We start from the raw sequence: 27,732 nt of genomic DNA on the forward strand, positions 1-27,732 counted from the left end.
CTAAATTATGTAGGTTGTGCAATTTAAGGCCTTGTAAATATTATTTAATTTATCAGACGTCTCTGTGTTATAATTTCTATGTTTGTATATAGGCTCTGTCTGCCACGGGCACTGCAGCAGGCTGGTTATTTTGAGAGTGTGTCTGTGTCTATGTAAATGAGATGCCTGTGACTTATTTAGAGTGACATTTCCTGTTTACTAATGAGTGGCTAATGACTGACTGCAGAGCCAGGGTTTAGGACGACTTCAATCCGTGTTTTAAGGGAAGAAATGCAGTTTATGTTTATTATATTTGTGTGACTGTTGTTGATCATGATAAGTATTTCATGATAACTGTAGAATATGAGTATGGGGTTTGCTTGACACGTGTCTGTACTAGGTAAAACTGTGTAAGACTGATAGGAAGTTTATAGAGACTGCTACACATGGCTGATGCCTGTATTTAAGACGCTGGAGTTGTTTATTACAATATTGTAAGTAAAGTTTTATTTCTTGCCATGACTGTATGACTTTTGCTGGGTTTTGAGATAGGATACATAAACTGTTGATACTTAAGACCGTTATCTGGGTTCTAAGAACTGAAATTGAATTTGAGATAATTTAATTAAAAAAGATGTCTGTAAGCGATGTGTGTTTTGGGGTGTCAAGTAAGATGTTTTAGGATTTTAGATGGGTTCTGTTTCAGTTTGAGATAATATATACAGTTACATTTTCTGTGTGTGTGTTGTTGAGTGACAACATGCGCAGTTTAAATTGGGCGCTGTTCCTTCCTGTTTTTAGTTTCAAAACACAAAGGCTGTTAGATTAAAATTACTGTGAGTAACGGTTTGACTTTTGACTAGGGAAATAATATGCTTACTTGTGGGTCTATGAAGATATTTGACCTTGACTGATGTTATGAGAGGTTGAGTTTATTTTTCTGTTTAAAAACACATAAGTATATGCACTTAGTACACCCACTCAAGAAATGATTGTGTGACTGATGCTACAAAACTGACCTAAAGAATGGTGATGTGTGAAAGAGCGCTATTAAAATGTGTGTGTCTGGGACAGGAAATGCATGCCCATAAAAGGAACTGAGTGTGTACAGAAAGAACACAGAGAGATAGATGAGTTAACTCTAGGCACATGAAGCAAATGAAGCCTTTAAGGAAAAATGCATATATTACTAATTATATGGTTTAGTGTGTCAATACAGGTGGGCGTCTTTCAACTTTGCAACTTTGAGTTCAGCAGCAGAAAAGTAGATTAAAAGAATTGGGACAAAATAAGCCAGTCTTTGGCTCGAAATTGTGCAGCTTGAGCTCTCACTTTGTCCTTGACCCAAGAAGAAACGCAAAGGACAGTCAATTTCCTGATGAAGACCGATAGAACATCGTGGATGTGAAGAAGTAACGGAAGCTAAAAGACAGTGCACGTGAAAGCAGTAACACTGACAACGACTGATGAGTCCAGCAGCATAAAAGAAAGCACGAGATGCAACATGCATGCTGGTGAAGAACAGCGTGATATGTCTGCTTGAAGGCACTGACTGTCATATTTGCCAAGCTTGGAGCAATCTTGGAAGAAAAGACTGAAAAGATGAATGGAGAAGAAAACAGAGCAAATGAAAATAAGACTGAAGGAAGAGGAAATACTGAAAGATCAAAACAGAGAAGAAACCGACTGTGTTTGCTGGGGCTCTGAAGCCCGAACAGGACACTGTGAATGGAAAAGGACCAGTGAGAGATGAAGCTGGACGAGTTTGACTGCGAGAAGATAGGAGATGATTGGATTGAAATTGAACCCTGAACTCGGGATAGTTTAGGGATGTCCACCACAGCATAACAAAGAGGTAAATAATACAAAAGGTAAAGATAATCAGAATAACTGACAATTATATTAATGAATAGAAAACACACATATACCAATTGTTTCATGTGAGATTATTTTTGAAACGAATCAGAAGTGAGATAGTTTGAATCTAGAGCTCAGTGAAAAGATGCATAAATTAAATATGAATACATGAAAATGCAATAAATACATAAGGATGCAATGAAGAAAACAGCTTACACTGCATTTACATGACCACATAACGCAAGGAAGAACACGCTTACATACATGGCATAATTGGTATTTTTGACTAGAAAAAGAGAAGTGGGTCGTTTAGGCACCCGTGATAATAATGAAAATGTTTTAGTTTGTTATTTTTAGGGGCAAGCAGACCTGGACCAATTCTCCAGATCCAGGAGTCGGATGAAACTACAGGTTAACATGAATGGATATGTTAAGGCAAGTTTCTGGTTGAATTGTTTACAGTGTCCAGGAACCTGACAGCAAGCCCTAACTGGTGGTGGAAGACCAGCAGGGCTGTGATTTAAGGTGGGAAGTAAAGTTTGGGTTAGTGATTGGGGACGGAGAAAACTGACTCTTTAACTGGAGAATGGGAAAGTGTCTGTGAGACTGTGAAGCCATATATGCAAAATAGCACACACAAACATACGCAATGAAGATCGGCTTGCTACTTGTATGAGTGATAGAATGGTGTGAATGTTGAATAAATGGATTAAACTAGTTTAAAAGGGTGACTTAGCAGTGCTTTTGCACTGAGTGATCAAAACAAGTGATTAGTATAGAAAGAAAATGAAAATAATTCAATAATGTGATAAAGTTTAAACATGTATTTCTTTTGCCAAGTTAAATTGTTGAGATATGGCTGAGTATGGAAAAAGTTTGAGAGCTTGTGTGAATGTGGACAGAGGAGCTTGCTGTGTGTGTGTGATTGAGGCCTTAAAGGAGGGGTAGATTGTTCAGAGGTGCAAATTTGATTAGGAGGTTTATAAATTAGTGTTGACACATTGTTGTAAGGTGTTAGGCTGAATCTGAGTATGGTAAAGAGCTTAACGGGGTTATTGTTGTGTACTGAAACGGTGTAGCTTTTGGCGAGGTTTTCGGTGTGTTGAGCGGGTGAAATTTAAGATTGTTTCAGATTTTTGAGGCTGTTGTTTTATTTCCAGAGAGGGTGGTTGATTAAGACATGGATATCTCTGAGAGGGGCCCCAAAAATTTTTGTAGTAGTAAGTGCACTCAGAAAAAAACCTGTCAGGTGATTTTGTTTTGTACTTTGATGAGCTAATAATCAGCTCTCTTTTTTCATTTTGTTCTAAGCAGGCCTGGAAGAGAGTGAACGGACGGCGTTGACAAAATTACCAAGTACGAAAATCAGGTGGGCATTACAGAATTATAATTGATTACAATCAGAGACTGATTGGCGGCAAGTCTCTGTCTAAAAATGATTGCAGCGTGTCAATCCAGTCAAAATATAGAGAACTATTTTCCTAAAAGGAAAACGAAATAAAACAAATGATTGAGCTCATTTTGCTGATGTGGAGCATCTGATGATGTCTTGTGGAAGGCTGCAGATCAGCAAAAAAATATCATGTGTGAATGCATGTGAGTGAATGGGAGTGATGGGACCAAGAGGGAAATAAATAAAAGGTTGACAAACAGGACAAGTGGGAGACTTAAATCTGGGGATGCTGATTTTGGGATATTGATGTGTGCGTTGAGAAAATTATTTATTGGGTTTGGATTATGTTATTACATTATAGAATGCTAAATGCTAAAAAGGAAACATTGATGTAACTTAAGTTACCATGAACGGAGGGGACACATGATTAATAACTGTTCTGTGTAAGTTTATTTTGGGTTATAACACAGGTTGGATCATCAGTGGAGAAAGTGAGTATAAAAGGTGATGTTCTGGTTAACACACAGGCTTTTGTTTATAGGACGTTTCAAGGATGCAGGCTGTGGATGGAGCCAAGAAAGGATTTGACATGATGATTAATTTGATTTCATTCCTTAAACGCAGGTTTGAAGTTATGGAGCATTTATACATAATGTGATAGGACTAAACTTTTCTTTTAATTCCCTAACCTGAGTGAAGGATTTTGAGTTTGTAACACATGAGATGTGTCACAAAAGGGGGGTGTTAATATATGCGATTAGCTACATGAAATGTGCTCTTTTAGGGTTACTAAGCAAATGTCTACGTGACCTTTACCTAGTAACCTTTGTGATGATAAACTTGTTTACCGACTTGCTCTCTTGTAGAACATACAGACTTAGGAAAGGGGAACCTCAGCTCTGAGTTCTGAGAATAACTCTGTTAAGTTGACAGGAAACACGTCGAGACAGCAATATAGGGCAAATGTATTAGAGCTTGTAATTAAATGTGGGACTTGAAAAGAGGAAGCAAATTTGGTACAGGACGTACTTGAGATGATCAGACGAGAGGAGGAGAAGGTCAGGAATAGTTTAAACTAAGATTGAGAAAGTAAATGGGGTAAAAGGGGGTGTAGCTTCAGGGCAGTTCACAGCCCGGCGTAAACGCAAGGTGCTGTCACACAGCTTAAGTTATTTGGGTGATTTATTTTATGACAAAATAATAAGGAAATATTGAAAATATACAACACGTTGAGGAGATCTCTTTTGTTATATGCCTCTCCGGAGCTTCTCTCCTGATGCTACTCCACCAAAAGAAGTTTATTTATAGAGACTATGTCAGCTCCCAAACAGACAACAACAAACCAAGACTAGCAAAAAAAAAACAAAAAACAAAAAACAATCTGAATATAAATAATAACAAATAAAGAACAATACAGAATCCAAATCTGAACCAAAGAACAAAATAGTGAAATGTGGATTATTGGGTTTTTCTCTGTATATATGAAGCATTTGTAATGTGTATCTGCTCATTATCTTGTTTTATGTACTTTAATAATGAAGGCTTGTAGAGGCCAGTTTTTACTCACAAACAAGTGCTCAGCCAGACTGAAAAATAGGAAGCTTTAGTGCACAAGCCATATTAATAAATATAGACACAAAAAGAGGAACTCCCCATATAAACAACGTTCAAAATGTGTGAAGTATAAAGTACCGAAATAACATTATATAAGACACAGCTGATGATTCTAATGTTAGAGAGCTCTTGCAACTGGCGTCTGAGCTGTGCAGAGGTCTCTCTTAAGACAGGTACTTATGTAGGTTAGCATGAGGTTGAGTCCAACAGAAGCAAGGCACCCTAAATGTGCACAGCATGCAGCAGGGGTGGCCAAAATAATATAGGAAACAGCACATGTAGGGAGAGGACACTCACTAAAAGTTCTAACTAACATAGTGTGGTGGCTTATGTGAACTTGCAGGCGTTCACTACGACATCATTAGCACAACAGAGACTGAGTAAAGTTTTAGATGCTCGAAACCTGACATTTACACATGAAGGAATCAATATGGCAGATTTAATGGGATTAGGAGGACCTAATTATTGTACTAACACAGCAGAACTTGAAGGGAAAGTCAGGGAAGATTTAAAAGCAGGACCTGTTGGGATTGGGGATTTAGAGATTTTTAATGCTATCATATAATCTGCCTTAGGATGACTGTGTTAATAATGTGTTGTACAGTATTATTTTATGTTTGTCATAACAGTGATGTCTCTATTTACAGGTTGAGTTCATTTTATACACAATGCATATCTGTGCTTGTTTAGAGTTGATGTTCCGTCCAAAAGGGTTTTAAGCTTCACTGGTGAGAGTGTCCAGGTGATACATGTTGAGGGAAGATGAGAACATAGCAGGTGAATTGCACGCACGCTTACAAACACACATGATTTAAATATAGGCCAGGCCAAAGGCCTGGACTTGATGTAACTTTAACTTTACAGCTCCTAACTTGCAGGAATGGCGGGAGTGTAATGAATGAATGCAAAACATGCTTACAGACACAAACATGACAGGGGTTTATTTTACAGGGTAAAGGTGGACCACAGGTTGCTTTGTTTCTGCTTAGCAACTACTGAGGTAAATGGTGTTAAAGATAAATATGCAATAAGTGAACAGGAAATGTGTAAGGGTGAGCCGGGTGAAACAAAATGTTGTAGATAATGGAAACTTGTCTAACTGGCATTAACAGTAACTTTTGCATGTTATGTATATGCTTGAGGCCAAAAGAGGCGTAAATCCAGATAGAAAACTTTGAAGTGTGCTTTTTAGCGGAGATTTAGGCTGACATGGGGATGGTGTGCATTTTACTTGGGTTGTGTTTAATAAGACTAAAAGCGTTGCTCACACACATAAAGAGTATTGAGATTAAATAAAGTTAATATAATGGATAGAGCCCAGAACATGATAATACATAAGTAAAATCAAATGTAATGTTTGATTTCACTTTTATTGGGAAACAATCAGGCTAGAAATGTGAGTAACCTATGTTTAAACTGTGAAAACACTCTCCACATACATTAAAACTGTGCAACTCTGAGTGGGCCATGCAATCAAGCAACTGTTACATATCTGTATTAAACTAGCCAACATAGACTCACCACCACATGATGTTGCCCTGCAGCGGGGCAGAAAATCATTTGCAAACCAGGGATCTTATGTTGATTATCATATTCTTACTTATGTACACACACACACACACAGAAGGAAAAATTTCAAAACAAAACAAAAAACAACTTCGCTTAACCTGTCAAGCACAGGAGCAAAATAAAAATCTCTTTGGGCTCTGTTAAAATTTCTTTAGTAAAAGTGTAAAAGGCCAAACCTAAGAGGTTGGGCAAACAGGAAAGTCCCTCCAGTATCAGGAGTTAATAGTCAGGAAACATTTCTCACATTAACGCCTTATATCTGAAAAATGATTGACTGATAGATGTAGATTGACATACAAGTGCACATACATACACATGTGCATTTAGACATTAAAAGTGTAGAGGCATGTACACACAGATTGGCAAACCGGTACAGAGTCTAACTGAAGACCTTAACAAAGCAGGCGTGGCAGTAGGGTTTGTGATTTTGCCTGATATGATATTGTGAACCAACTTTGAATAATGACAGGAACCTTAGATGAACACAGTAGGTTAGTAAGGTGTAGCAGAGAGAGGCTGTTTGTTTTCTATCCCTTACAGGAGAAGATTTCCACTAGAGAGAGACCCAGAAGAGGAGGCGGAGATTACCTAAGCATGAAGTGTTTTCAAGTGGGGGCTGGTGTTTAGTACTAGACCACCTAGAGGACAGGAGGTTATTGTCTGATTTGCTGAGTCAGGGGCGGCAGAGAGGGTCAGAGCGAAGGTAGTGGACCTGGGAATGGTGTAGTGACGTCTTTGGAAGACGTCAAAAGGGGAATTGTGGAATTACAGGGATTATTTTACATAACCATCATCTTATCATTGCAGTAATTATCATTTCATCAAAGTGTTTATTGAAGCTGCTGGCATTATGTTATAATTTATATTATAGGGGTTATCATAATCAAATATTAACATGTTTATTACAGGTGCAGTTATAACTACTTTAAAATGATTGAGTTAAATATATATATATCATAACTCATATGCTGAGTATATTGTTACAGTAAAATAGTAGCTGAGCAAAGGCCTGAATGTATTCAGCTTCTTGTGGTATTTGAGTTTGCTTAGTTACAGGTGACGGAAGGATGTCCAGTCCATGGTGACCTCAAAGGCCTTAGATCATCACCATATTCGGAAGAGTATGCCACAAGGAGGAACCCTCTGTGTTGCATTTAATTCTTAAAATACATGAATGTTCTGTACATGCAAATTATGTGCTTGTAAACGCAAGAAGGGGCGTTACAATACCCTGATGTTATAAAAGCAATCTAGAGTGTATTTTGGGCAGAGATGTACAACTGTTTTGCAGTTTGCACCTCTCCACGCTGCGTGCATTCATTAAAAATCAATTGTTTGATTGACCTCTTCTGGACCATCATTGTTTTACTCTCGTCCTCAATTTCGAACCCGTAACAACATCTTTACAGATCTATCTATATCTTTCAAAACTGTCTATAATATTTCTTTACAAGTTTACATATTGTAAATTTGCTGTTGTTAATCCATCTTTCCATCTGATAGAAGAATCCCTCCCTATTATGATTTCAATTTCATCGCTGGATGAAGCTACAAAAATTCTAATTCATGCCACCAGCATTCTCTATATCCAAACTACTGCCTAACACATAGATTAAGCTCGTCAAACATCTTTCTCATCAGTTCTTTGGCAACAACAGAATGACTTCAAGGTTCGGATAGCTTTCTCAGAGATGAAATGCCGGTTTGGTAGTGCTCAAGATGCTCAACCAGACCACCGACAGGCACTCCATCACGTGACGCATACTGCTCTGACGTGCTAAGGTCATGAGCTGGGTTACGTAATGTCGCAAGTTTTCTGAGATGCTTTTGTGATATTTAATGGATCAGATTACATTTTTTATTTCTCTCCGATATCCGATCCAGTAATTTAGGTCAGTATCGGACATACTGATACGTAATATCGGATCGGTCCATCTTATGATACATAATCAGAAAATGATGGTTTTGCTTGGAGCTCTGTCTGAACTTTGGTGCATGCTGTTTGAAGCCAAGCACAATTTATTTTAAAGACACATTCAGTTTGTCACTTGAAAAAATGTGTCAAAAATATGAGCTTTTAAATAAAAGGTTCAAAGTGACGCTAAGGACATGCTCAGTCCTCCACTCGTGTTAGTGTGGGGTCATTAAAAAGCACATGTCCTGTAGGACGACTTGAGGTTAACCTTTGAACATGACTTTCATCATCCCATTTCTGTGTCTCACAGTGTGGATGTGTGTGTCCAGACATTGCTACATGTTTGTAAGGAAAAGTCACATTATGTCTTTGAAACTCATGTACTTTGATTACCATTTTTATGCCTAAGCAATATAAAAAAAACAACAAAAGAATATAAACTAATTACAGTGGCTGACTCTTCTGTTTTTATGACAAGCTTTGAGGCTAGTGGGCTGTATTTGAGCCCACGGTACAACATTCAATAATGTGGATGATATGTTCAGTAAATTGTAAGGCAGGTATTTGTGAACTAATGTGAGACGATGACGTGTGAAAGCTGAAAATGTCCATATTTTTGTGAACTGATCCTCTTGCGTATGTGTTTCTAGGAGTTCCTTTCTCCAGGAACCAGGAACAGAATACAATTCTTCCATCTATAGATAGATGGAAGAACTGTATTCAAATCAAATGTGCAGACTGATGTACTAATGTTTGCAACATGTAACTTCTAACCGTGCCAGAATCATAGCACAGAATCAGCAGTATTGTTATTATTGTTAAAAATAAACAAAAAAGGCTTTTTGTGTTTATCCCAGGCGTGTATGGTGTTACTACGGTGTTACGATTTTTTGATCATAACAATAAAACCAAACTTTTACTGTTTAATATTTTCTCCTCCGTTCGTTGCTGAATTTTTATATACAGACTGGAATCGTTGTTCTCTTGACTTGTTTCTCCACGGACATATAAACAGTGCTGGAATGAGTTCCGCTGGTTCTGACTCAGAACTTGTAACTTGGTGGGAATTTCATACATTTCAAACCAACGTTTTCAGACTATGTGCTGGAAACTAACGCAGTGCCAGCGACCTCCAATGAACTGACATACCGAGGGTTCAGACGTTAGCTCCCCGCAGTCAGAATGAGCTCTGTGCCGCTGAAGAGGATCTATAAGCAGCTGCCTGTTTGTGTTGTGGAGGACCACCACGACGTAAGTCTTCTCTGTGTGAACACAGCAGCAAAATACAACCGCATAGTTCTGCTAAAGCTAACGAACCAGACGTTACCGTTAGCCGGCGTGTCGCGTGTCGTTCTTATAACAACAGTGAACCTCCGTTTGTACATGAACGAGATAAATTCTCACATTGTTCAGAAACAGAACTAATATTGGCACAGTGGCAGATTTATTTGAATTCACTGGGTTACAAAGCAGACAAATGGTGACCTCATAAACTCAGTGATAGATTTGTGTTTCTTATCAGACTTTTAGTCACTGTCAAGTCCGCCCACGTGACATTCGAGACGTCACTGGAGTAAGAACACGATGTTATAGAGAATTTTTATTAATGTTACAGATGCATTATTGTGTATTTTATAACTTTACACCAGTTTATCTAGTTTACTTTATCTCCATTGCTCAAACAACAAATACCATTCTATGAACGAAATAGTGATCTGTCCATTGAGCTGGTTACTCCTTTGGCAAAACCTTAAATATGTTTTTTGGAGTTGAGCACAGTGTCATCTGCTCTTTTAGCAAACGTCCGAGGTCTCTCACTCAGATTCCGGGTGAAGCACTTTGCTATCTGCAGGAAACAGGATTGTTCAACCATCCACATCTGCAGACGCAGGTTTCTCACTGAAGCTCGACCAGGAATCGTAACAGCATGTCTCCACATTACACCCTCATTGACTTACACTTACGTGGCTCAAGAGTTGGCAGTCCGTCTTGTAATCAGAAGGTTGCCGGTTTGAGCCCCGGCTCCGACAGTCTCGGTCGTTGTGTCCTTGGGCAAGACAGTTCACCCGTTACCTACTGGTGGTGGTCAGAGGGCCCGGTGGCGCCTCTGTCATTGTGCCCCAGGGCAGCTGTGGCTAGAATGTAGCTTGCCATCCTGTGTGTGTGAATGGGTGACTGAATGTAGTGTAAAGTGCTTTGGGGTCCATAGGGACTAAGTAAAGCGTTATACAAATACAGGCCATTTACATTTGGGCTTTGCTTTTCATCACTTCTAGTATGAAGGAATCCACTCAGTGATGTAATGTGAGGTACGAAACCAAAACAAAGAAATAAGAACTGTTTTTTGTAGATGTTGGTTGTTTGTTGTGATCTGGTCCTTGACACACACACAGTCTGTTTTTTACGCTGGGTTCTCCTCTCCTTAACAGACTAACGGTGAACATGGATGGTATATCCTTGGTTTTTAACGTAGCCATAGCAACAACACCTTGACACCTCCTCCTCACACTGTTCACCAGCTTGTCACATGTCAGCCAGTGTGGTCTAAATCTACTGCTCAGGTTTATATTTTGTACTCCTTGTTGAAAAAAACCCCACACAAGATTTGGAAACTATAACATATAGCTGAGTGAACCGAGCACTTTTGGATGCTTCTTCACTGATCTAGCACTAGAACGTTATTATAGTTAGTATATTGGAGTAAAGCATCAGTTATCATCATTGACAACAACAATCTCGTGACTCCCAACCAATCACAGCAGATGGCCCCGCCCCTCCCTGAGCCTGGTTCTGCCGGAGGTTTCTTCCTGTTAAAAGGGAGTTTTTCCTTCCCACTGTCGCCAAAGTGCTTGCTCATAGGGGGTCATATGATTGTTGGGTTTTTCTCTGTATTTATTATTGTGCTATCTACTGTACAATATAAAGCTTCTTGAGGCGACTTTTGTTGTGATTTGGCGCTATATAAATAAAATTGAATTGAATTGAATTGAATCCTTGTAGACAAAGCTGAGCAGAGTGCGTATGGGGATTTCTTGTGTATTCAGTCAGCTTTGAAATGATCACAGGGGTTCTTACTGACTCAGACTGTGCCAAGAATGTGAAGCAGTCGTGTAGTGAGTCAGGTTTCTCCATTGGCTGGCATCAGTCAGCGAGGGCTAGAACAGAAAAGGAAACATCGTGTAATCCAGCCCAGGCTCATTATATGAACCTCTGCAATAATCCTGCGTTACTTATTTGGCTACATTTTCATCTCATTGTGCTTGAAGCAGGATAATTACGGCTAGAGCAGGACTGACCTGAGGTACATCATTTTGAGAGGTTGTAAAGTTAAACTTGTAAATGATTCAATGCTTTTCTCATCCTGGTAACATAGAAATGTTCATGAATGATGTCAATCGTGTTGAAATCCTTCCCAAAGAAGATTTTGTGCTTTTAATGATAATCTTAAAGTTACCGTTCACATTGCTAATCTTACTGTTTCTCACCCAGGTGGTGTGTCACATCTACCGGGCCATAGCTTCGAGGCATCTCCCAATGAAGAACATAAAAATGATTCATTTGGACTCCCACCCTGACCTCCTCATCCCTGTCAACATGTCTGCTGACACAGTGTTTGACAAGGAGAAGCTGTTTGGGTACGTTACGGGTCAAACTGTGGCTTGTGTTGGTCAAAGCTCCTCGTAGGTGATAGCTGGAAGAAAGTATGAGAAGTAAACATTAACTCAGTAAAACGTGTTTATAGTAACACACACTGTTACGATGGCACTTCCACACCATCACTGGAAAACTGCTGTTTCAACACAGTCAACAAAATAAGACGTGCTTCAGGTGACAAAGTCGTATTAGTCTCTGCACATGTTTACAACAAGATGTGAAGGAAGGCGACTTCTAAAAGACGCGCAGTCGTGTTCTCAGCACTTCTCTCCTGACTAATGTTGGCTGTGAGTGTGACAAAGTGACAGCTACGATCCACCTACAGTTTCCTCCCACAAGGAGTCCAAAGTCCCTCAGATGGGGAATGAAAATCCTCCAAAAATGGAAACAAACCAACCCAACCACAGAGGACGCAACAATCTGCCCGTTCTTTCAGGTCAGCATTGTGAAAGTGTTCAGGGTGATGGTCCAGGATTAGACTGATGCAGATATATAAATACATGCAGCCTTTCAGTAGGAAGTAATCTGTGTGAGTTGGACCATGTTTACATGTATAGCACAAAGTCTTGGTTAATATTGTAGCAGTTTGATCCATATGCTGAGCACTGACAGCCAATGAAAGAACAGGGTCCCTGTTAGTTGGTGTGGACGAGTGTTTGCCTCCTTCTCATCTCCTCTGCTGGTACATCATGACAATAGTCACACTTAGCATTGTAAGGTATGTCGTTACTGCCAACAGCTCCTGGAAAAGGATGGAAAATACCAATAAGTGCCTACATATGTAAGCATGACTGTGGGTATATGTGCAGGTACGTGGGGTTAAATTCAGACGCTTGAACAGAAAACAAGACCCTTCCTCTGGTCACCAGTCTGTCACAGGGACAACCACCAGTCACCAGTGACCTTACTCTTTGACTGTGGGACAGAATCACCACAGCACGAGTCAAAGCCAGGACCTTGTTGCAGTGAGGCAGTAGTGCGAACCACTGTACCACTTGTTCTCTGTGTTTTTACAGCAGGAGTGTTGGTGGGAGCTCTTCAAACAACGCATCACAGCTAAAAATGGGTGTGAGATATGATGTCATCTCTAACAGTGTCTTGGTGAATGAATGAGCCTGATATGCATGTAAAGTAACTTAATTAATAAGTTAGTCAATCATTTGTAATGAATAATCGTATTTATTGTTCTGTCAAAACAAAATGAAATAGACTTTTTGCCTGGATATAAACGAGCGAGTAAGACTCGCTTCGATAGTTTTGCAGTGAAAAGTTCAGCTTACAAATGTTCACATTACAAATGTGTTGCTCAAATTCATTGTTAGGAAATGTCAGCTGTAAAGAGAAACCATCTAAAGCAAGCGTTTAGCCACCAAGCTGTTAAACTGTTTTCAGTTTTCAGGACTGCTGACTTCCATACCTGACAGTAAAACTAAGAACTTTAGTTATAACTGGTCACATGTCTGTGTCCTGCTCAGTGTGGAGCATAGACGGAGTTAGGATTCAGTTAGTGAGGATTAATAAGGAGGAAATGAGGGCAACTATGAAGAGGATTACGAGTGGAAAGGCAGCTGGTCCGTGAACCTGGATGTGGAGTTATGGAGATGTCTGAGAGAGAGGGCAGGTCGACCAGATTTAACAGTTTAACACGTTCTGGAGAGTGAAAGGACGACTGAGGCTGACAGGTGTGCTGGTATCAGCTGATGTGCGAGCTATAGTAGCTACAGACGGATGATGAGCCATAGCAATGAGACATGGGAAACATGTTTGGAAGCTAGGTTAGGAATAGGAGAGCCGATCAGACGCAGAAGAAGTATAGAGAAGGTCTTCTTTGGATAAACAGTAAACGTATCATATGCTGCCAAGAGAGGAGGTGTTGTACTGTATGAGGTAGTCAGGAGTGAGGGTGGTGTGGGACGTGTATGAGAACAGCCTCCGTGGAGCTGGGAGCTGGTGCGAGGTGTCAAGAATGATCTGTGACAGGAGGATGGCAAGAAGAGCGACAGGGAAGCTTCACAACACAGTATGCTGCTACACATGGCTAACAAAGGGACAGGAGGCCATGTTGGAGGTGACAGCTGAAGATTTTTGTTAGGAGGCACCAGAGGGACAAGACATGAGAAGGACAGCTTAGGCTGTGGTTTGGAGAGGGAGAGTGGGTATACTGGGCAGGGTGGAGGTGCCAGGGAGGAGGGACAGGGGGAGACCACAGAGGAGGTACCGAAGGAGGGTTGGTGTGACGAGAGGAGGACGTTGGGTATAGAGTGTGAGCTACAGCGACACCTGCAGGGAGCAGCTGAGAGACATGAGCTTCAGCCCACTGCAGCCTTGGACAGTGTGTGGGTGGATGTGGGTGGACTGAGATTTATGTCACCCCATTCTTGCATATTTTCCTTTTTTCAGTGAACTAAGTATAGAAAACTGGATAATGCCGATGGTGTACGCCGGTCACGTGTCCTGTGTGGTGTGGTTGCATCCATACTGGGCCCAGCAGATTAGAGAGGGAGAACACAGCATGACTGTGGGCAGAGACTCATCCACCACCACCATCAGGTAGGACAGGAAGAAGAAGAACGTTACAGCAGGAGAGATCTCAGTCCCTCGTTGATCTCCTGTCTTTGTCCTCTCCTGTCTCTGCAGAGTGACCAGTACAGACAACTACTTCCTCAGTGATGGTCTTTATGTGTGTGAGGAGCAGCTGGAGAACCCAAAGCATTTCAGCCTGGGTGTGATCCGAGTCGATCCTGTCAGACCAGGTCACGGCTCACTGACAGGTACTGAGTGTGATGGCAGCAACACGTCTCAAAAAAGTTGCAACAGAGGCAGCAAAAGGCTGGAAAATGAAGTAGTACTAAAACGATGCAGCTGGAGGTGCTGTGTGACACGACTGGGGAGGACAGAGGTTCACCAGTCTGGGAGAAACTGTCTGCCAAGTGTGGAATAATGTTTGTCTACATAAAATTGCAAAGACTGTCTTATAATACTGTGGAAAGACTGTGAGAATCTGCAGAAATGACTGTGACCTTTGGGCCTTCAGGCACCTCTGCATTAAACCGGGCCTTACTCAGAAATGTCTCCTCTGGGCCACCGCTCGTTTAAAATGGGTTGAGGTAAAGTGGAAAACTGATCTGTGATCAGACAAATCAAACTTTGTCATTCTGACTGGAAAATATGGACCCTGCATTCCTTAAACTAAAGATTAAAGAGACCATCTGAGCTCATGTTTGGATATGTTTACTTTACTTTGTTCTTTATGAGATTTGCAAGTCATTCAGTTTTGGAGTTTGCATGTTTTAACACCAGAGGGCGCTGCTATTGTCCATTTGAACCTTTCTTCTACTTTTTGATCTGACATTTAATTTCAGAGCAGAGACCAGAAAAGGACACAGAGGAATGTTCAGTCAAAAGAGCGAGAACAGGGCAGAGGAAGTCTGGAGAATCCAGCAGCTCACAGCCAGTAAACACTGACTCACTGCAGCCAGCAGAGGGCAGCAAAGCCGAGGAAGGACCTGACAGCAATGGCACAGGAGGAGCCGGCGTTGACGATGAAGGGTCAACCGGCTACATCGTGAAGAGAATATCTTCACTTGTAAGTGAGACGGAGCCGTACATTCTGGACATCGATCTGGATTTCTTCTCCTGTAAGAACCCCTTCAAGGAACTGTACACACAGGTACGCTTACACTCTGCTGCTTCCTCAGTGATGTCTGGCTGAATGAAACGCTGTCATAGTTTCGGCTTCTGTTCATGAGCTCGTTTTACTTTGAAACATTGTTATTAGTCTGTTGAATTAAATTAGTCTCTTAAACAACAACATCAACTTAAACAATAGCAAATGTGAAACCAGCTCATGAGTTCAGATTGTAAACAACAACAACAATAATGATAATAACAGATTATATAGGGGGAAAAGGTATGTTCTGGCCTCCAGTTTGGATACCAGTAATATTAGACTGTGCTCTTTTAAATGGAGCCATTCAAATCACTCTGAACTCTGTGAGAGACAGTCTGCAGGACGTCTGTGAAGCATGTTTGTATCTGAGCAGATTAAACTATTAGACGTTTGTCCGGCTCTAGAATCACTGTGATTACTGTTGAGAGCAGGGGAAGCGTTTCCTTCACTGTACATGTACAAAAAAGAGCGATTCATAATTTTTTGTTAATAAATGTTTTATAATATTTGAGTGGTCGGCCGCCTAGCCCAGGCTCTTTCCCCCAAACTATTCAAAGTAAGAGTTACTATTAGCTTTCCTGGAGAAGTTTGCTGTTTGCACTTAAATGTTCTCTTAGATTGTTTCTCTGTCATCATCGTATTAGCTGCCTGTCACTTTGTTATATTTAGCTCTGCTTGGTTTGGTCGTTGTTTTCATTAAACTCAAGCTCCAAGGATTGAATTCGTTTTTCTAAAGTGATCGCTTCATTTCTTTGTCTTTAACTTTGGAGCTTGTATAACATTTATGCACTAGTTTGGCAGTGGACATATACTTTACTTTTAAATCAGTGTCCTGCGACCATCATGTGGGAAATGACCATTTTGGTGTGTTATGTATGGCTTCATCTATATAAATGCTAACAGAAATGGAGCAGAATCACTTATAACTATACTGTCATACCAGACGTTTTGTGATAACAAAGAAAGCAGTCTATGCTGTAGTGAGACTTACGTGTGTTGGAATCAAAGTAATATTCTAGTTTTCTGGCTTCCTGTTTGTGCCACAACTCAACCACGTTTATGTCCACAATTACAGTTTAAAATGAGGGGAACCTGTCCCAGCTACCATATGGCAAGAGGCCGCGTACACCCCGGACAGATCAGCATTCACACTCATATTCACAATTAGAATCACCCCTAACCCAACCCCACTAACTGCAAGTCTTTGAACTGTAGCAGTGTAATATCTGCCGCCGTCAGATGTGTTTACGAGTTGTTTACATTTGTTTGGCTTTCCCCTGACATTCTTATTTGTGATTTTAATATTACAAATTGTCTGGTTAGTTATTTGTTTCGTATATTGTCTCTTAACGTTGTATTGTCTCGGCCTAGAAACCTTCAGTAAAGACGAGCCTGTTTCCTTCAAATGGGATCTTTCTCCATTCAGTCGTGTAGAAAACAAAATCTTGAAATTTTAGAAAAGCTCTGTTGTGATTGGGTTTTGTTGAGCCAAGGGTTCAGTCAACTCACTCTGGACACAGGGGGTGTCCAACTCCAGGCCTCGAGGGCCGGTGTCCTGCAGGTTTAGATCTGACCCTGGGTCAACACACCTGAATCACATGAGAGTAGAAAAGTGCTATATAAGAACCAGTCCATTTAAAACTGGCAGGACAGCGGCCCTCGAGGCCTGGAGGTGGACACCCCTGCTCTAAGATGTGTCTGTGCGTCTCTTTTGTATGAATGCCAGTAGCGACAGTTGAAAATGATTTATTACACTTTTTGGACTCCAGATTAGCACGCCTTCTGCTTGATCGCTGTCAGTCTGTTTTCCAGAGTACGGACAGAATTAGCCTCTTTACCCCGGCAGTCGTCAACGCTGTCGAGCTTTGACCCAAACTCTGAGCACTACTTTCAGGTCCATGTTGTTAGTAACTTCCTCCTCTTGTTCCTCTGAAGAAGTGTTTTTTTTGGCTTTTTGTTTCTTTGTGTAAATCTATAAGACATGATAAGATTAGATGTACGATATTCATCCCTCAAGCTGGAAAACATAGTGTCACACGCCTATGGTAACAAACATAACTCAGCCTGAGTAAAGCAGAATCGTTCAATAAAATAAATACAACCTGAAAAAGTTCAGTGAGGTAAAGCTGAGGCAGAAGCAGGAATACAGTTAAATAAAAGAATAAAATTCTATAGTTAATAGAATAAAGAGTTTTAAATGCAGGTATTCTGATTTTCTGTGTCTTTGTATCAGTGGAGGTGAAACCTGTTTTAGAGAGAGAGTTGAGCTGTATGTAAGCGGTGCAGACGGAGGTCTGGATCCATTTATTCACCACAGTCACAGTTGGAGCAATCTTATCCATCCGTGTGGTCACATGTTGCTAACACCACCCTCTTTAACTTAACTCAGCATCTCAGTAACCAGTATGACTGACCTCTGACAGTGACTGCAGTCCGTCCATGACACAGCGCCACTTGAACCCTGTTGTTCATAGTAGTGCAAAGTACTCCCAGAGTATTTTAATTGGTTTAATATCAATTATTGATGTCCCTGTATCGATATCAGCATACAGAATATCACAGTACTGTCCTGACTTTGTTTCCCAGCCCTATTGCCTCAGGGTTTCATGGAGCAGCTGATGCAGGGGGTGCTGTGTTCCTGACGCTCCATGTTGCGTCCTGGATCCTCACCCTTGTTCTTTCTGTGGCTCATAGAGCTTCAGGCTGCTGGGCGTCAGGTGGACATCGGTGGCCTCCATCTCCTCTTGTGGTCAGCTATGGAGGCTGTAGTTTTAAACCCCAGCCCACAGCAGACCCAGTCCTATAGTAGCCAGAATCCCACTGCTGAGTCATTTTTAGAGTGATCTCTCTCCAAGCAGCTACTCGTAGTAGTAGAAAGCTTTGTGAATACAGGCCAGACTTTAGTACTAAACTAATACTGAAAGAAGCTGTTTGGTGTCTGACTTTTACATGGAGACGTCCTCATCCCAAAAAAAAATGGTCCTGATGTTGATTCTGGGCAGGATGAGGCAGAAGTGTCTTATCTTTATTTTCTTGTTTGTATTTGTGCGGTTGGTGGTTCGCACTGCTGCCCCGGAGCAAAAAGGTCCTGACGTCCTATCGACCATCAGGCCGGGCTCTTTCTGTTCTCCCCGTGTTTGTGTGGGTTCTCTCTGGCTTCCTCCCACAGAGACATGCAGTTAGCGGGGTTAGGTTAACTAGGTTAACTGGTGATTCTAGATTGCTGATAGGTGTGAATGGTCGTCTGTCTCTGTGTGTTAGCCCTGTGACAGACTGGCAGCCTGTCCAGGGTGGACCCTGCCTCTCACCCTGAGATAAGTTCCAGTTCATCGTTTATGCTCCAAGTTAAGAGTTCTTCATAGGGCTGCATGAAAATCATTTCTAATTATGTGGATTTAATGAATGCAACCTGGACCCAGAAGAAGCAGCAGAAAAGAGTTCATTAATTAACCAATAAAAATGAACGTGTGGTACAAACCCTGTTAAGGAGTTAAGCAGCCTCCTGCAGCACAGTCCACATACACTGGATCCATTCTGTCATGTAATGTGATGAGATGATGAGATATGAGATAGCCTTTATTTGTCAGTTGCAATGTGTTACACTGACAGGCTACAGTCTGAAATAAAGCAGATATCCGTGGCTGGGGTGGCTGTAGCTCAGGAGGTAGAGCAGGTCACATACTGATCGGAAGGTTGGTGGTTCAATTCCTGGCTCCTCCAGTCTGGGGTTAGTTGGCAAGATACTAACCCCAAGTTGCTTTTTAGAATGATCTCTCTCCAAGCAGCTCCGATGCGTCGGAGTGAGAATGGGTGTGATTGGTTGAATGTGGCTGTATAAGCACTATATAAGAATCAGTCCATTTACAATATCTGTTCATCTTCATTAGAACTGGAAAACACAGTCACCTCAGCTACATGCTGTCTCTTTGTCCAGGAGGAGTACTCCATCCTCCAGGAGCTCTACAGCTTCAGAGGGCCCCGCCTGGATGCCGATGAGGTGAAAAATCCTTTGAGTCACAACATTTCTCCACCAAGCATCCCTACAGTCCATAAATATTTGACACAGTGCAGGAAATCTTAAAGCTGTGCATTCATAAAAAGCAAAACAAATAAACACTGAATGTGTGTTTGTGTGCATGTTAAGGAGGAGCTTGGTGAGTGTGTAGATCATCGTATACGCCAGTTAGAAGACCTGGAAGCAGCATTTGCTGATCTACTGGATGATGATGGAGAAGAGACGGTTACACGCTGGGCCACAAACCCTGGGTAAAGTTCTCCTGCACTGACTTCTACACAGCTTTTACTGTTTCTCCATGAAATGAATCTACTGTAACAGAGACTTGAAAGTTAGAGGCGTAACAAAGCAGGAATGAAAGTTGGGAAACTTTCTGCATTGGTCAAACGCTGCTGCTGTTTGAAGGTAAAGCTGAAAAGTTGTGAATGTGTTTTGTATAATGTCTGTCCCAGCTGACTGTGCCTGTGCTTTATATTCATGAGAATAAGAAGTAGTTTCTTTATCCCAATGATTTTGTTACAGCGGGTGAAATGTTCGTAAAATACTGATCTAATTACCTGACAGACATCTCTGTGCCAGCAGAGGATGATAGAGAGTCCTATTAAAGGTTTCCTCTGTCTGTGAGACAGGACGACTGAAATGGTCTGTTAGAGGAGCTGCTGTGGTCGTGTCCATGATGGAAACAGAATCTAGAGGAACATGTCCTCATAATCACAGATCAGCCTCATCACTTATTTAATCTGTTGATCTCATGAGTTTCATGGCTACTCTCCAGCAGACCGCTGTTACGAAACAGTTTCACCCCGGTTCTTTTTATTCCTCGGGCATCCAGAGACAGCACTGGACTCAGTAGTCATTTTCACAAAAACCTTTATTCATCTTCAGTTACGCATGCATCTTCTAGAAGGGGAGACGTGCCAGGGCGGTGTCCCTCTGCAGATCTTCACTTCTTTGTTCATTACAACCAGTTTTATAGAAGCGACCCCATCATAAACCCCCATGGTGTGTTGCAAACTCTGTGTTTGTGTATGTATGTGCGAGCATGTGAGTGCCTGTGTGTGCACGTACCCGTGTGTATGTGTGAGTGCACGTCAGTGAGTGTGCATGTAGGTGTGTGTGTGTCTCTGTATACGTGACTTCCTGCCGGTCATAAAAGTAATCTCCTCACCCAAGCTACACCAAATTCCTTTACACAACATAGAAAACAGAGTTAACATATTACAAACACTGAGACCCCCACTCTGCATCCACTGGGCCATTGGCCTCTTGTTGTCTTACATTTACAGATAAGCATGTGGAGAGTCTCCTGCAAACCTACTTCTAAGTTATGACAATTATGAGCTTTTATTAAAGGTACAAGCATCAGCATCAGCAACCCCCAACTGTAGCTTCCTGTCTCCTTTTATGACAGGCAGACCCCCAGTGTCCATAAATTCCTCTCCCTCTAAACAATTACACACTCTCAAGCCTCCAACTAAGCCAAACTGAAATACACAGACAAATCCTTCCTTATTCCTCTGATCTACTGCTGGACCCTCTCATCTAAGCAAATTTAACACATCATATAGTAATAATTGTTGTCTTGTACTCACCTCTGCTGATGGGAAATCTCCGTGATTTTGCTGCAGACACTGAAGGACCTCACGTTCCTTCATAAACAGAGCTTTTTGTTGTATGTAGCATCTTTGTTGGTTACTTCAGCCTGTTGCTAAGGACGACTAAACATCTGTATTCCTCTGCTACATCACAGTCTGTCTCACGATATTCACATTATGGTCTGTATTCCTCCTCCTGCCCATCACTGCTGGGAGCTGAGGAGAGCAGCGCTGGACTTGGTGCAGGAATGTTGTCCTGCTGTTGTCTGTGTAGGATTCCAGCTGCTCGACACTCCTGGGTCGTCTTGTAAAAGGATGGATTCTTACATAACACTTGTAAACTCTACTTGAACAGTCAAAGAGGCTTATGCAGTGCGCTTCATTCACACCCATTCGTACTTTATCTAACATATATGAGTGCATCAGCAAACATCAGTGTCTTGCCTAAGGATTCTTTTTCATGCAGACTTGACCAGTCAGGGGCCAAACCACCAACCTTCCAGTTAATCGATGACCCTGCCTTACCTTCTGAGCTCCAGGCAGCCCAGTCATATCTGGTTTAGCACTGACTTGCTGATGTGTCCTCTGGTTAGAGTCTGTTGCTTTGTTGTATGTATCTTGAAGAATTGATGCCTTGCTTGCAAGATGCCAAGTCCCTCAGATATTCACCCAGCCCCATAGCTGAAATGAGCACTGATTACAAGCATCTCCTCTTTAGTCCAAAGGACATGGCATCCATGTGACCATAGAGCAGTTTTCTAGTTTGCTTCAGCCCATCTGAAATAACCTTTTTTCCACATATGATGGCATTTGTGGTTCACATGTGGCCTTTTCTTTGCATGATAAAGATTTAACCTGTATTTGTATATGACACAGTGAACTGTGTGCACAGGCACTACGTATTACTGTGAGCACGCAATGATTTCCATAATACAATCATACCTGTGTTAGTTCAGGGTTTTTGCCACTTTGGAGAGTAGAAAAGCACCATGAAACAGAATCAGTCCATTTACCATTAAGTACCATCACTTTTACTGTCTACACAGATGAAATCAGCCACAATAATTATTTTATTTAAGCTGAACACTGAGTCAGATACAGCGTCTGAGAAATCAGTTAGAAACTGAGTGAGGATTAAAGAGATGATAGATGACAAAAGTGTGAAGTTTTCCAGCTGTGATGGACGCGGTGTCAGGCAGGAGCTGACACGTCCTGTGAGGGGACGGGGTATGGGGGGGGGGACGGGGACAACAACAACAACAACAAACTTTATTTATATAGCACATTTAAAAACCAGTGGTGTATCAAAGTGCTTAACATACAAGAGGGTAAGATGACGTAACAGGGAGGATGAAGGCTATGGCAAAGTACCAAACATGATAGCAGGTTAAATAGCATTAAAAACACAGAAGCAAAAGAAATGCATATAAAAGCATAAAAGAACAATATATGTAAAGGATAAAACAGTCAAAATTGTTAAAAATGATTAAAAGTAGTTAAGAATAGACTGAAGATAGAAATAAGCATTAAACTAACTAACAAACAATCATTAACTGGTAGAAAAGGCGAGGTTAAATAAGTGGGTTTTTAACCGTGATTTGAAGGATTGAATGGAATCGGACTTGCGGATAGCGATGGGGAGGTTATTCCATAGATCGGGTGCAGCCAAGGCAAACGCTCGCTCACCTCTAGTCTTCAGCCGGGATCTCGGCAGTACCAAAAGTAACTGGGAAGATGATCTTAGTGCTCTAGTAGGGGTGTATGATCTAAGTAGCTCAATGAGGTAGCTTAGAGCTATATTGTTAATAATTCGGAAGGTGAGCAGCAGGATTTTGAATTGAATGCGATACTTAACGGGAAGCCAATGCAGATCAGCAAGGACAGGGGTGATAGAGACACGCCGCCCACTACCAGTAAGGAGACGAGCGGCCGCATTCTGAACAATTTGCAGTCTATGGAGAAGAGTACAGTTAAGACCGAAGTAAAGGGAGTTGCAATAATCCAACCTAGATGTCACAAAGGTGTGGATAAGCTTTGTCCAGGTCTCTATGCGGGACATAATGTCTGGCTTTGCTAATAAGACGCAATTGATAGAAGCAAGATTTGACAACAGCAGACACTTGTTTGTCGAATTTAAAAGAGCTATCCAAAAACACACCCAGGTCACTAACAGTGTCGGTGAGGAAACTATTAAAGGAACCGAAGGCGTCATGGAGTTGGCCACGGGGGACTCTACTGTCAAACACGATGATTTCAGTTTTCCTATCGTTTAGAATAAGAAAGTTACCTGCGAGGCTAATTTTTGACCTCGTGCATGCACTCACAAAAACCGTGCAAAGACATAGCAGGATCATCAGTTAATTCGAAATACATCTGTATGTCGTCGGCATAACAATGATGTGCAATGTTGTACTTCTCAAAGATTGCGCCTAAGGGGAGCATATACAGTGAGAAGAGCAGGGGGCCAAGGACAGATCCTTGAGGCACGCCGCAGGAGACAGGTGCAGCAGAGGAGAAATAAGGGCCAAAATTGATCAAGAAGGACCTATTAGAAAGGTATGACTTAAACCAATCTAGGGCGGCACCTCCAATGCCACCTGTGTGTTCAAGCCTCGCTAATAGGATGTTATGATCTACCATATCAAAGGCCGAGGATAGATCTAGTAGGACCAGGACTGAAGAGCGAACAGAGTCAGCAATCAGAAGGAGATCATTGAGGACTCTGAGCAAGGCCGTTTCAGTACTGTAACAGGGTTTGTAAGCGGACTGAAATTTATCATTAATGGCATTCGCATCCAAATACGGCTGGAGTTGTGAAAGAACGATCCTCTCCAGTATTTTGGACAGGAATGGAAGCTTAGAAATCGGCCTATAGTTGGCGAGATCGTTATGATCAAGGTTCCTTTTTTTAAGAACAGGCTGGACAACAGCATGTTTGAAAGCTAAAGGAACAGAGCCTGCAAGTAGGGATAAATTCATTAGAGATAGGATGCTGGGTCCAATTACACTGAAGCAATCCTTAGCTATACGAGATGGAAGGATATCGTAGGCAGGAGAGGTATTCTTTTATTGGTCGATAAGTTGCTTGAGAGTATGGAGTGACACCAGCTCAAACTGTTGGAATGATGATGAACAACCAGGGGTGGGGATAAAACTCGACACTAAAGGGAGCAAGGACTTAAGATATAGAACTTTATGAATAAAATGAGTTAGAAATTGTTCACAGAGAGCAGGAGAGCAGGCCAGTGGCATATCAGGACAGGGGTTAACCAAGGAATTGAAAATATTAAACAGGGATCGGGGGTTGTGACCATTAGCATGAGTAATTTTAGATTAGCAGGATATCATAAGAAACCTGGAGTTTATCTTCCTTCCATCTTCTCTCATCGCGGCGGCGCACACATCGCAAGTGTAGAATCATTTAGCCAACATCAGGAAAAGGATCTAGGGTGCTTCATTTTAACAGGGTCAACAGTATTGAGGATGGAGGAGCATGTGGAAAAAAAAGGTGCTAGCAAAGTCATCAACCATGGGAGATAGGGAACAGTCAGGAATGGAGGAGGCATGTTTCGGAAAAGACAGAAAAATTCTCCACAGTTCCAGAATTAATTATACGTGAGAGAGCCTCAGAGTGAGGTTCAGAATTACATAAGTTAACATCAAAGATAACAGAAAAGTGATCCGAAATCCCAACATTGCTTATATCCTTAATGCAAATGTCCAAACCATATGAAAAAACGCCCTTAGCATGGGTTGGTTAACCCACTGGGCAAGATTAAAAGAATCCATTAATGCAAGGAAGTCTTTGGCTAACGGATCGTCGTTACAGCAGATATGAATGTTAAAATCACCAACAATAAGCACAACTGAACCAAGAAGGTCAGCAAATTCGTGAATAAAAGTCTTATTATATTTAGGTGGCCGGTAAACCACAACAAACAGAGTAGTTCGCGAGGCGGTCATCTGCAGAAGCTCAGAAAAGGGAAGAGACTCACCAGGGCGAATCCAGGTCTCGTCAAAAAAAAGAGCGGCAAGGCTCATGGCAGAGAAAAAATCCTTTAACACAAAGGTCTTGTTTACCAGCGACCTGACGTTGAAAAGAGCCATCCGTGTCCAGGGCGCAGCATCAGCACGAGTAGCACGTCGCAGAGCACTGAGGTTGCTGTGGTTGACACCACGTCTGTACGAGGCGATCCAGGTCCGAGCAGGGAGGCATGCCGCTGGAAGGGCTGGGTAAGCTTGCTGTGAGACGGAGCAAATCCACTGGTGGCCAAGCAGTTTAGTGGCGGGGCGATCACTGGAGAAAGAGGGTAGCAAGTATCTAGAGGCATATGGGTAGACCGTAGCCCGTGCTTCAAGGTAAGCCTTCATACGCACATGAAAGCCACTCATTTTACCGCGTCTCCTGTATCGTTTCTTATACAGGTTGAAAGGGGGTAGGCAGGGAAGGCTGGTGGGGGAGTTTGGTCGTAGTGGGGCGGCATCTCCAGCGTTAATCAAAGCGATGTGAATAGGAGAAACGGAGGTCTAGGAGTGTTTGCTGGTCATATGTTAATAATGCGCAGCCACCCGATAAGCATAATATGGAGAGAATAAAGAGTACTATGCCAAAATCCAGAAGCCGAGTTAGAGAGGGTAGAGTGCAAAGGGGCAGGTGCAGACGAGGGCGAGAGCGAGAGTAAAGACGGCCAGCTATGGAGGAGAGAAGCTGCAGGGAGGCGTGTAAATGATTGCATCCCGAACAGATCTGGTCTGTGCAAACTATCTGTGTTTTTTTTCTAGAGCTGTGCCAAACGCTCCACACAAGCTGTGTATCAACATTCGCTCTGAAGCTCGTCCTCTCCACAAATTCAGATCGAATCTTCAGAGGAGCGTGCCTCTGTCTTGATTATTGTCGGCACAAACTTCAATCATCACAGCCCCACCAAACATCTGGGTCACCCATTCGAATGTAGACCAGCCTTTTGAAACCTTTGAGCCAGCTCCACCTTAAATTTCTTTGAAGCAACAAATTAAGATAGCGCCTACACTCCTGCGATCTGAGTTATTTGTCTTTATTTAACCAGTGAGTGAAAGAATCTGTTTGCCTGGGATGAACTAGCGTGCCTCTATGAGCACGGATGTTACTTTTGAATAACATTGTTCCGCTGTTTAAAAATGGGTGATGTGGAGATCAGCCCTCACATCGTCTTGCTGTTTCTGTGTTTTTCAGCATGGATTCACTACCTCAACTGGTTTCCAGTCTAAAGGCAAGAAATTCATGCCCTGACTATGAAATGGTAATAATAATTTTATATAATAATCATAAATAATAGCAATAAAGTTATATTTAGTGAATGGGAACCAGAGATGGACTTTCAGCAGGACAAACTTATACAAAGAATGAATAGTCTGTTATCCTCCCGCCTCATCACTCTTCCCTCAGGTTCACCAGGCAGGGTTAACCTGCGACACAGTCGAGCTTCCTCACCACATCAGCACTGATGATGAGATTGACAGACTTATCTCAGCTGTTCAGCTCTTCCTGAAGGTCCTTCCCAAACCCACACTGGTGACATTGTCCAGGTAAATCAGCTCCACAGACTGGTTAAATGTCTTTACCAGTGTAGTGATACAGAAAGAGAGTCTTAATGTGTTTTTTCAGGTCCAGTTTGGATGAATACTGCCCAGTGGAGCAGGTGGATTCAATCCAGAGGAGAGTACTGGCTATGCTGGAGGGCCTGTATGGAGCACTGGACGTACACAGAGACTATGACAATAGCAGCACAGAGACTGAGGAGCAGTTGCCACAAGGATCCTAACAGAAAAACCACATCTGTCATTGGGATGATTTTATCAAGATAAACACAGCAGATAAAAACTAACACATGAGAAACATGTTAGAGTTTGAGGAATCACTTGGAAACAGGACAAATAGTTTGGAGATTTCCTCCCATATTGTCAACACTTAGTCTATGTGAGCCTTTTTTCTTTGCTTATACACAGGAGACAGCCTGTGTATAAGGCACTGACACCGACAGTGTTGTTGCTTGGCTTCTTAATTTGATGTGTTGAGGACAGTTTGCAGCCTCACAGACACTTTGTTGGGTTGGCAGCCCTTTCATTGATTCAGTAAGTATATACTGTGTAAGTAGGGTCTGGATCCTTTGTTTGGGAATTCCTCAGGGCAGCACAGGAGAGCCTTGTTGTGACTGAATTCCTTCTTGCAAGAATAAACTCTCAAATATAACTCCAACAGCGTGACTTCTTTTATTTAATGCACTGAATTTCCACAACAGTTTGGTGCCAAGATCATCAGCAGATCACACAGGACAGTGTGAATGGGTGACTGAGCATTACAGAAGCTGATTCTGGCCTCCAACCTCGATAAAAGCTTTAGGGAGAAATGGGGATCGACCACGCTGTCCTGAGCCGTCGCTGTGTGAGTCATGCGTATCATGAGCGTCCAACTTTGCTGAATACAAGTGATTC

The 27,732-nt window shown here is 41.9% G+C and overlaps 1 protein-coding gene across 1 annotated transcript; it reads left to right on the plus strand.

Moving 5' to 3' along the window:
* Positions 1–9,338: 9,338 nt before the first annotated feature.
* c18h5orf22 (chromosome 18 C5orf22 homolog) lies at positions 9,339–27,496 on the plus strand. The gene is made up of 10 exons (XM_031733296.2): positions 9,339–9,578; positions 11,817–11,962; positions 14,382–14,531; positions 14,619–14,752; positions 15,344–15,651; positions 19,586–19,648; positions 19,796–19,917; positions 26,474–26,540; positions 26,687–26,826; positions 26,906–27,496. The coding sequence occupies exons 1-10, from the start codon at positions 9,510–9,512 to the stop codon at positions 27,060–27,062; spliced, it is 1,356 nt and encodes a 451-aa protein (XP_031589156.1). The 5' UTR covers positions 9,339–9,509; the 3' UTR covers positions 27,063–27,496.
* The last annotated feature ends 236 nt before the right edge of the window (positions 27,497–27,732 follow it).

The sequence above is a fragment of the Oreochromis aureus genome, linkage group 18 (genome assembly GCF_013358895.1).
Source record: "Oreochromis aureus strain Israel breed Guangdong linkage group 18, ZZ_aureus, whole genome shotgun sequence".
NCBI lineage: Eukaryota > Metazoa > Chordata > Actinopteri > Cichliformes > Cichlidae > Oreochromis > Oreochromis aureus.